The following is a 12500-nucleotide window of genomic DNA, read 5'->3' on the forward strand; positions in this document are numbered from 1 at the left end:
TTAAACTTGTTTTTAAAAAAACAAAACTTTTTGTAATGTAATTAAAAATAAAAATTGCGTCGTGCCCAAAAGCCAAATTGTATTCTATTTAGATTATATAAATGCTGGTGTAGTGAGATTTTTGCTACTACTTTTATTACTAATAATAAAATTTTTTTCCCATGTAAAAAAATTCTAAACTAAATTTTTATTCATTTTGAAAAAATTTTGTAAAAAGTTTTTACTGTTATGAGAGTTTTTAGAAGACGTGTTACTGTGGTAGCGCACTTGCTTCAAAAACCTGTGAAAAAAATCTGTGGTTCAAACACTACCTCTGCGCAAGTTTTGCAACATCGGTTATGAAGGAGGCGTGACTTTCCTATTAAATGATCATCTGCGGTGCTCTGTGATATATAGACCGTATATAGGACCGTTAGCTATCCTTGCAGCACCTAAATAAAATTGAAAAAAAAAAAAAAGATAAGATTTTTACTACCCACTTAAAATTGTACTTTTCGACCACCTTGTATTTTTTCAATACTATTGACTCATTTAAAAGAATACAAGCAACAAAAACATTTTTGTAATCACACTGGAAGTAACCACAATCTTAAACATGTTAAAAAGTGTTGGCTAAATAATTTTTTTTTTGAAAATGAAATAACTAATACTCTGTAAATATTTTGATATAGCGCTAACGAACAGTGTCATTTTTACTACTACATACAACTATTAGTGCCTCAGATTGTAAAGTAATCTTAATTAATAGTTAGTAGTACAATGACTATGCTATTATTGTGGTTATATGTATATATATAATATTTATATAGTATATAACTACACAGTTTTTATCAATTACAGAAGACACTATTCACAACAAGTTATAGAAAATAAATTTATTTAAAAACTAACCTCTCTTTAGTGAGGTTGTTAACGAATGTACGGTTTATGTAGAGTAAGGTGCTGATTGGACCAATTATATAAACTTTTTTTTGAAACAACTTTTATATTAGAACTCTTTTAACTTAAACAAAAGTCTAAGCTATTAAATTTGAAATATAATGAATAGTTTTACAGCCTCACTTTTAAAATAAACAGGGGACTCTTAATGAACAGAATAGTTTCTGTTGACGTCATCTTTGGATTACCTTTTAAACGCTTTTAATATGGTTTACGTTAAAATGGCTTTTCTATAAGCATTTTAGAAGTCTATGATTTTCCGTTTAAAATATAACAAATATATTAATACTCACAACTGCCAAGTAATGTGGGTATTCTAATAAATTAGAGGATTAGAATTTAAAAAAAAGGAGAACAATTAAAACAAACTTTTGACGAGAAAATTTTCTTAAAGTTTTAAATGGCTGCAGCAAATAAAATTAAAATTTTATAAAGATAATAAGAAAAGGAATTTAGAGTTAAAAATGGTATAGCTACTTATCACAGAGCATTCCTTATGAGGTATCATTACTATGTGGTAGCATTACTGCTCTTTATTGAAAAAAACACTTATTTATTGCTTTTGTATTTTAAAGTTTTACATAATAAGTGAATCAATCCATACTTATACTATTTCAAAAAAACTTTAAAGTTTAAAAAATCTTTTGCATGGTCTGGCCAGATTTTAACACAAGGTGGAATGACGAAAAATACGCTCTAAGACATATCTAAGACGCGCTAGCTAAGCCGCGGTTGCAGTATACTGAACATAGATTGACTAATATAAATAAGGATAAACGCAGTGGAGGAAATAATTATTGACTGAAGGTATATATTTAAAAAAATGTCTGTAGAGATTTTATAGGTTGAAAACATTTAGAGAAACGTCTCAACAATTAATGACGCAATTAGTACATTTAACTACTCAATTTAAACCTTTTTAAACTTTTTAAACTCAATTTTAACCTTTTTTTAACTTTTAACGTTTAAATTTTTTTTCACAAATCTTTAAAATGTTAAAAGGTATTAACACTTTTTAAACGTTAAAAATGTAAACGTTTGAAATTAGATTAAATACTTTTAGACGTTTTACTAATTGTAATTTGTAAAAATTATCAGCAAAATACAATAAGATATTAAATTTTTAATAAATATTAAATTTATTATTAAATAATATTATTTTACATTATTTAGTTATTAAAAATAACTAAATAATGTAATAATAAAATAAAAAAATAAACTTTTTTTAAACGATTCCGATTCTTTTTTAAAAGACTTTTTAACGCCTTCACTTATTTTATTACTACTCCCTTGATAATTTAAGTTAATATATACGCTCTTTGCCGTTGAGATTTTTTTTTGTTTACATGAGGTTAAATCTTCACTTTCGCATTTAATATCATCGTTAAAGTTAAGTAACTGTGAAGGAAAACCTTAACAACAGTAAACGTTGAAAATAAAAGTAAAGGTCTAAATTCTTACTCTAAATTTAAATTGATTTATTTTTTTCAATTTTAATCAATTTACCGACGGTAAGTATTATCATAAAAATCTTATTTGCTTGTTTTATTATAATAATTTTTATTGTTAGTATTATTATTTTGTATTATTATTAATGCTGTTTTAATTTCAGAATATAAACATATATATATATATATATATATATATATATATATATATATATATATATATATATATATATATATATATATATATATATATATCGTGTCATTATCATGCCGAAACGTAAGAAAAGCGAGGTATGATACTATTTTATGATCAATTCAAATGACACTAACTCTGCAATATGCAACTTTTGCAAAACTGTTATATCCAGGGGTGGTGGCAGAGTTTGTCGGTCATACCCAATATCGAACATGCTGAAGCGTTTAAAAAGCTTTCATAAATCTGAAATCAAAAATCAGAAGCATGATAAAGCTAGCGTTATCGATTTTAATATATGCGAGGATAGCTCTACCGCAGGACCATCTTGTAAATCCAGTCCTAACCCTTCTTTTGAAACTCCTAAGCCAAGGGAACCTCGATCTAATACACTCGCATCCGCATTTACAAGTCTCAACCCTAAGTCTGAGGATGCGGAGATTTAGTCGCCAAATTTAGTTGTTAATGCGCATTAGAAACTCGTTTATATACGTATTGATGTGGTATGTGTGTTAGCCATTTTATCGTGTCGAACACGCATTAGAAATACGCATTAGATGCGTATAAAGACAGGTATACAATAGGACGCCTATTGAGTATCAGACTCGCATTTGAAACTCTTGTAAACACGTATAAAACACGATAACCAGAGAATATTCAATACGATATTTTCCTGGTATTACATGCGCATTTAAAACTTTCCAGAATACGCATTATTAACGAATATATATTAGCCATTTTATCGTGTCAAACGTGCATTAAAAATAGACATCAGATGCGTATAAAGATAGGTATAAAATACGACTCCTACTGAGTATCAAACTCGCATTTAAACACGTATAAAACACGATAACCAGAGATTATTCAATACAATTTTATTAACTAATATGAATTCGTAACATAATGATAATGACTAGCAGTAAGCAAACCGTTATACGGGTTATGAGTTATTAAATCATTAATAACAATAAAAACACATTAATAACTTGATATATTATCTAAAATATTAAATACAAATAAATCTACAAATATTTTAACTTTGACTCCGTATCAGCAACGTCATTGCTTATAGGTAACGACATAATGACCGCATTAACATCAGTTGAGTTCTTTTTAAAATCTGTCACAACACAAGTACCAGAAAAGGAAAGTCAAGTAATGCCTGCAAATACTTAAAAAAAGACATGAAAAAAAAATTACAATTTTGAATTACAAAAGTACTATTTGCATTTTATTGTTAGTAGAATTAGGATAATAATAACAGAAAATATATGAACCTGTCATTTCGAAAAGGGCACAAGTCCATTTACTAAAACTTTTCAAAATCAACCAAAACATGATTTTTATTAAAATAGTCCAGGTTGCTAAAGAAATTAAACATAGAAGTAAATAAATAAAGAACGTATATAACTTATGTATTTTTTATTTTTTATAAAAAAAACATAAACCATACAGAAATTTTTAATTCAAACTTATAAACTAACTGCTAAAAGTTTTGGACTTATGTCCTTTTCGAAATGACAGGTTCATATATTCTGTCTACAGAATAATTAAAAAAGATTATATAAAGGCTAGACAACACAATGTATACATTGTTACTATAGTAACGCTGGCAAATAACACCACAACTTAAAAAGATATTTTATTAACTTAAATACTTGGACTAAAAAGATTTTATTTATTACAATATTTGAACAATCAAGGGACAGTTATAGTTAAACAATTTGAGCAACTATATCATAAAATAGCAAGCAACTTGTAAAATATTACTTATAAATGGTCATTATCATTTGTGGTATTAAGAAATACAAAAGAGCTCAGTAATTACATATGTTTTATTAAATCTCCCTCTCATTTAAGAGAGAGAGAGAGAGAGAGAGAGAGAGAGAGAGAGAGAGAGAGAGAGAGAGAGAGAGAGAGAGAGAGAAAGTGTTTCCAAAGCAGCATGTTAACAAATGTAAAAAAACACGGAATAAATACGAGTAACCGGTTTTTTTATGTTACCAGTAAACAAAACTATTTTTACCTTGATTGAAAGCTCATTTCCAGCATTTTATAATTAAGCTCCAGCTTCTCTCTAACTGTTGATTAATGAATAATAGAGTAAATTTCATATCGTACTATATTTACAAAAATTAAAACCATGTTTCAACAGTTAGCTAACTAATCAAAAGATGACAAAGGGAAGGCAAACTAAAAATGAAAAAAAGAACATAATTATGATAAAAATTATAAAAATAAAATAAAATTATTTAGATTTAAAAGTGCTAATTGTTACTATAAATAGTTAAACTCATACTTTGCTTTGTCCTGAAGTGTCTTAAGTAAAATCAAATTAACAGACATTAACATTGCTTGACACTGAATTATGTCAAGTAAGTTTTCTGCACGCCGAGTTGCATTTCTTACATTTCAACAACGATTAATTTCATCCTGCCTAGATCTATTTTTTTCATTTGACAACAATTTTCAAGTTGCCTATTAGCATTTTACATTAATAACTTTGTTAAGCCTAATACTATCTATTTCAATTTCACTGTTATCATTAAACATATTACTAGTAATCTTACTATTGTTACAATTGAATAAATGAACGTAAAAGAATCTTACAAATTGTGATCTATTCTAATCGAAGACTTTATTTAAACTTATAATTTATTGAAATCCATATCTTTTTATATGTTTTTATACATAAGTCGTTTATCAAAAATATTAAACAATATTTATTTACATCAATTATTTTTAATTTAACAAAGAATCTACAATGCACAAAATTATTTTTACCTTAATGAACAAAAATAATAAATGCACAATCTTGCATAAAAAATTGAAGCAACGTCAGTCAGTATATTTTACTCTAAAGTAATTGTATATATTTATATATATATATATATATATAAATATATATATATATATATATATATATATATATATATATATATATATATATATATATATGTATATATATATATATATATATATATATATATATATATATATATATATATATATATATATAATATATATATATATATATATATATATACTGAAATATAGGCAGATTTAAGTTTATAAACTTTCGTGTCAACAAATTACAGTCAGTTTTCCATGTTAAACACACAAAATAAATATCAAATATAAAATAAATCCAATATAAAATAAAACAAAATAGTAAACTTACTCAAACCAGTATCAGTTACACCGTGTGAAATAACTAAAAAACACTTCAGTTCTTTTCAATCACTCTAAAAAATAACTTTCAGCTCTTTCCAATAGAACTAAAAAATAAAACAAAACTTGCTTAGCTGAGTTGCCTAGTTTATAAGAATCTGAAAACCGATAAGTAAAAAACCAAGAACAAACAAATATTTATTTGTTAGAACTACTATATTTAAACAAATTAAATTAAACACAGAATAACGCCAATTCTCCTTAAAAGCTAATATATTTATATTTATCAAAAACTATACATATATTTACATATATTTATTAAAAACTTTTTAACTTTGAACATAATATAAACTTATATGCAAACTATAAACATATATAACTTGAATTGCGCAAAAAATTAAAAATAACATGAAAAAATTTAAAAAGATTCATATATATTCATATATAAAAACATATATCTCGTATTAAAATATCAAACTATAATCATATTTAATTTAAATCAAATACTTATTGTATAAAGAGCAAAAAACAGATGTAAGAACTGCAATTCTTATAACAAAATTTAACGTTTAGCAACAATAATATGTCGGTGTTGGCTCGAAATTTTAATTTATTTTTCTAAATTTTTTAAAACAGTACAAAAAAAAAGGTAACAGCATAACAGAAATGTTAATAAAATAATAATCAACATAATAAAATAAGCAAGGTATAAAATGATAGGATTTATAATATATTTGAACTATATTAATTTAGGACTTCATAAAACTAAATAAATTTAAAAGTAGTAATAAATATTTTTTTGATAAAGTTTTAGTAACTTTTTTAGTACAAAAAAGTACTGTAACTGTATTGCAGATTTATTCCAGACAAACTTTTTACTAAATTTCTCTAGAGAAAACTTTTCAATTTAAATTTTGCTTTCTTAATTTCAGATTAAGCATGCGCTTCAAAGCAAAGGTTTTCGTTTTTCCGTTATGTCTTGATATTTGATCAAAATCGGGTACGATATCGTATCCGATTTTGATCAAATATTAAATAATACGTATTTTTGATAAATAAGTTGAATTGAACTCGAATTCGAAACTTAAAACTAAATGCGTATTTTTCTGGTATCAACGGCGGTATGTTATGCGTGATCAATACTCCGAGTATTTTCAATACTAGATATGCCGACTGGGTAGAAGCTCTTCTTACACAATTAGTTCTATAAAAATGAAGCCTAGATCTTTATCTACTAAACAATCAACAACACACCAAGTGTTTGCAAAGACCAGGCCTCTCACATCTACAGATCCGAAGGCAATAAAAATTACAAGGCTTATTGCTGAAATGATATGCACAGATAACCAACCTATTAGTATAGTAGAAAATCCCGGTTTTAAGAGGTTACTACAGTTTTTGGAGCCAAGGTATACAATACCAAGCAGAAAATACTTCTCGACTATTTAAATTCCTAGCATTTATCAGAAGGTATTAAGTAAAATTCAGTTGTTAACTTTATGAATGAATCACTTGAGCATTGGGGACTACTTGAAAATCTCAATGTAGTAGTAAGAGATAATGCCAGAAATATTGTTTCTGCTATGGAAGTCGGGAAGTTTACAAATATTCCTTGTCTTGCCCATACACTTCAGTTGGTTGTGAAAGACGGCTGCCTCGACAATGAACGCATATCTTTACTAACTGCTACCTGTAGAAGAATAGTAGGATACTTTAAACATTCGGTTAAGTCATACAAACGTTTGAGACAATCTCAGGAGATTCTAGGACTGCCTAGACATATCATTATTCAAGATGAGTCAACTAGATGGAATAGCACCTTCCACATGCTGAACCGCTTAATTGAACAAAAAGATGCGATTCTGTTGGTAACGCCACATTTCCCAAAAACTATTCGACAAAACAAGGAGTTGTCAACCGGAGAATGGGATAGTTTGGTTCCTCTCGTTGCTGCTTTAAAAGTGTTTGAAGAGGTCACGCTTACTGCAAGTTCATCGAAAGTGACCACATCAGAAGTTATCCCAATAATAAATGCAGTTAATATGTCAATTGATCGGATCAAGGAATACGGAAATTTTAAAGAATCTCTGTGTCAATCTTTGCATTGACGTTAAGGAGACTGCGAAAACGAACCTATATATGCTTTTGCAACACTACTAGATCCCAGATTTAAAAACAAGATTTTTAGGAGCAAGACGATGGCTGAGAAAGCTGTTACTTTAATTGGCGAGTTAAATGCTTTGGACATAGACGAGGGTCATGAAATTAAAGGTGCTGAAAATCAAGAACCTACCACACCTGCTCCAGGTGCTGTCTGGTCATTATATAACCCATTAATCAACACAAATTCTGGAGTAAGTTTTGTACTTCTATATTAGTATTGTACTTTAAATATTGCAAGTCTATAAATTGTTTTAATGTTTTAGATTTATACTGCACATTGCGCAATGTCAGACGAAGTAACAGTGTACTTGAAAGAACCTCTACTTTCAAGTCACGAGGACGTCTTTGAATACTGGAGGAAATCCAAATTTCTTAACATGAAAAAACTAGCACAGAAATATTTAGGGACGCCTCTATGTACAGTGTTTTCGGAGTGGATGTTTAGTACTGCGGGTCTTATCTGCGACCGGAAAAGAAGCTGGTTAACTCCGGAACGAGTGCAAATGCTTGTGTTATTGAACAAAAACCTCCCGTTTCTTAACTATCAGTACTAACGGTACTAATATTATATGTAAAAGCTGATTGAAAAGACAACATTCTGTGTATCTGATCACTTTTACCATTTCTTATGACTATATTATTTGTTTCTTAATAATAATAAGTTCCATACAAACATATATATTGTTTAATATTATGTTTCTTGTTTAGTTGCTATTATTTCACAAGGCCGACGACACGGTTTTCAAAATAGAGAGGGAACACTCTTTTATTTTGAAAAAAAAGTCTATTTATAGGTCAATTTTTTTAAAAGGGGGCATGTCCCTGGGCCTTGGTGTCTTTGGTCCTGTTTCACCTGTACTAATATAACTAATTTTAGTGTTTTCACTTTTAAAATCTGCATAATTATTAAATTAACATGATATAACGGTTAAATTAATAATTTCAAATTAATAATCGCAAAAGAATCGGAATCGGTAAAGAATCGGAATCGCAACAGAGAATCGGAATCGGAATAGGAATTGGTATTTTTTGGAATCGGCCCATTTCTAATAATTATAGAATAGTTTAATTAAAACGAAAGTTTATGTTTTTTTAATTTCTTAACAATTTTTTTTATATACTTTAGTTAATAAGATCAAATGAAAAAGTGAATGCTAATGTCGAACTTATAAATATGCAAATCGTTCGAAGTTAAATAAACGTTTCTTCTAAGCATCAGTTACATTTAACTATCACGTTTCAAATGTAAACATTTTCAGAGAATAAAAAAGAATTTACAAAATTGTTGTTTCTTGTCAATTATTTAGTTATTTTTTTGTAATCGTAGTAATATTTCTTTAATCTTTATTAAGTATATAGAAATATTGTTTCCATATTTGAAATTTCTGGAAAAAAAGAAAATGTACTCTAAAACCACTATTTCACAAGGCGCTCTTTTAACTAATGTCTTTCATTTTACCGAAGCTATTCCATGTTTCTCAAAAAATATTATTTACCAAAGCAATTATTTTTATAGCATCATCGCTTTAGACATTTTATCCCGTTGCAATATTTTCTTGATTTGCAACTTTTTATGTCTTTTGTTAATCGGCTTTCTCGCGCTTGAACCAAAAATCTTAGTACTAAGAGCCATTGATAAAATTATTTCGACTTCTCAAAAAACAGAAGAACGTGAAGGAACTTTGAAAATAAAAATAAAAAGAATTCAAACATAGATTTTTATGTACTTTACAATTTGTAAATCAAATAATAAATGAATTTAATACAGTAAGCTTTCTTCTTTATAAAAAAAGCGCAAAAATAAATAAAGATCATTTCTCTGCTGGAAAAATACAGGGACACATTTAAAGTATCAACATACCTAAAGTGAAGAGCAGTTTTGTAATAAAAACATTTATAAACAATCTTTCTACTGTTTTTGAGGGGTTAAAATCATTAATTTCAAAATGTATAAATGTGCATTCATTTTTAGTTTTAATTTTAAATCTAACTAAAGAAAACCAATTTCCCCGGACACACATAACGTTGTTACAACGTTACAACTTGGTTGATACATGGCTGAAAAATAACGATCTAAATGGCAACGTTATTTTAACGATTTTAACGTTTTCGTTTTAACGATAAACTCAAGTTGAAATAACGTTGAAACTTAGATGGTGAAAAATAAGCGTTGAAAATTTTAATGTTATAATCTTCATTTTAGTTTTTTTTTAAACGACTAAAATGAATTGACTAAAAAATGAAGTTTGTCAACGCATATGTACAAATGATTCAGTATTAAAATATAATTTATTATTGCACATCGATTTCTGCGAAAAAAACTTCTATAAAAACTTTTAATACAAGCGTTAACCTAATAAAAGTAATAACATTAAAAGATTTTGTGTTATGAAAATATATTTGATTAAATATAATACAAGTATTTTATAAATTCAAAAATTTTTAGAAACTTGAAGAACTTAGGATTATTCACAAGTTTTTTAAAAGTAATTTAAAAATTACAATATGTACATACATAACATACATGTGTTGCATACATAACATCTTAGTGTATATGTTATGTAGTATACATAACATATACACTAAGATGTTATGTATGCAAAATGTATGAAATGTAAAGTATAGTGACAATACATTACATTACTTATTTTATATAAAAATGCTGGGTTAGAGATGAATATTTAAATCATTTAGAGATGCTTATATATATATATATATATATATATATATATATATATATATATATATATATATATATATATATATATATATATATATATATATATATATATATATATATATATATATATATATATATATATATATATATATATATATATATATCTGTGTGTGTGTGTGTGTGTGTGTGTGTGTGTGTTTCAATCATAGCATATATTTTGTTATTTAAATTCATTTTTTTATTTGTTTATTTCTCGGCGCCAATTATTTTGCGTTCCATCTATTTAAAGTTTAAATTTTAAACATTATTATCGGTACCAGTTGCGAGCGCGTTGTTTATTAATTTGTAGAAGAAATTTAAAGTTGTATTTGTGATTCAAATTCAGTTTTTGTCAAGTTTTCAAATTTTGCGGTAATAAAAAGCAGGTAAGTATAAATAATGAATTTGTTTATGAATTATTAGCTTGCGAGTAATTTTTTATTTTAAAATTTTAGACAAATAGAAACTGTCAGCAGCAATCAATGGAGAGTACTCATAATTAAGAAAAAAATGTTTTTAAAACTCATAATAATAAGAAACCATTTAGTGCTCAATACAGAAAACGTAAAGCAGAAAAAGTTGATAATTTGAAAAAAAATTATAAAAAACTTAAAAATTATTTCACATCGGAAAATAGTGATTGTAATAAAATAAAGGAAGGAGAAAATGTTGCGCATGTACTTAGTGATCAACCAGCGATGAAGAAGACGGAATAGTATCAGTTGGAAATGTTCACTACGATGAAAAAGATAAAGATAACGAAAATGATGATGGCCAAGATGGTGATGTAAATGATCGCACCAAAGAAACAGCAATCGATTACTCAGACTGTGGTTTGTGGCCGATTCATTGCAACATTCAATTTGTTGACTATGTAATTAATATAGGTGCAATACAAGTGAATTTGAACACATATCCACGCGATAATAGAAGACGACATTTTTCAAATGCTTATTACAACCGAAAACTTTTAAATGGTGAGATTATTTCACGACGTTGGCTTGTGTACTTAGTTTCTAAAGATGCGGTATTTTGCAAATTTTTTGATTTTAACATGAATTTAAAGTTAAACGGAAATGGATTCAATAAATGGAAGAATTTAACAGAAGCATTAAAAATTCACGAAAATAGTAAGTCACACAGAAATGCTTATCCACTATGGATTGAGACAGATATATGAATGAAAGCTGGTGAAACTATTGATAAACAAGAACAAAAACTAATCGAAAAGGAGAGTTTAAGGTGGCGAAGTGTTCTTGAACGATTGATGAACATTACTTTATACTTGGCAACAAATAATATGGCCTTCAGAGTTCTTCTGATAAATTGTATGCAGTTAATAACGGCAAATTTTTAGGGTTGGTACAATTACTTGCTAAATTTGATCCTATCATGTTAAACCACGTCACGCTAGCTCTTAAAGGAGATATTTCTGATCATTACTATGGAAAAACCATTCAAAATGAAATGATAGATAATGCCATTAAAATTAACCAACATAATAATGGCATCAAAATTAACCAACATAATTATATCCAAAGCTCTAAAAAGTACATATTATTCTATTATTGTTGACTGCACTCCTGATGTATCTCACAAAGAACAGATCTCGCTTACAATTAGAATTGTAAATATATCAGAATATCCTATAAAAATAAATGAACACTTTCTTGGGTTTTTCAATGTTAACGACACGACAGGTCTTGGTTTAACAGTAATCATAATTGGAGCTTTAAAAGATTATGGACTGAATATAAACTTTTGTCAAGGGCAAGGTTACGATAACGGTGCAAATATGAAAGGTAAAAAAATAGGTCTACAAAAGCGAATATTAGATTTGAATCCTTTGGCTTTTTATCTTCCATGT

At 27.2% G+C, this 12500-nt stretch overlaps 1 protein-coding gene across 1 annotated transcript in view; it reads left to right on the plus strand.

Annotated features, from left to right (window-relative positions):
* LOC136091354 (cornifelin homolog A-like) overlaps positions 1 to 9196 on the plus strand; it is a 56680-nt gene extending 47484 nt beyond the window's left edge. Inside the window, exon 3 of the mRNA XM_065818826.1 lies at positions 9041 to 9196. Coding sequence (XP_065674898.1) covers positions 9041 to 9109 — 69 coding nt within the window. The 3' untranslated portion in view covers positions 9110 to 9196. The remainder of the gene's footprint in view (positions 1 to 9040) is intronic.
* Positions 9197 to 12500: the final 3304 nt, after the last annotated feature.

This window comes from Hydra vulgaris, chromosome 15, assembly GCF_038396675.1.
Source record: "Hydra vulgaris chromosome 15, alternate assembly HydraT2T_AEP".
Taxonomy (NCBI): domain Eukaryota; kingdom Metazoa; phylum Cnidaria; class Hydrozoa; order Anthoathecata; family Hydridae; genus Hydra; species Hydra vulgaris.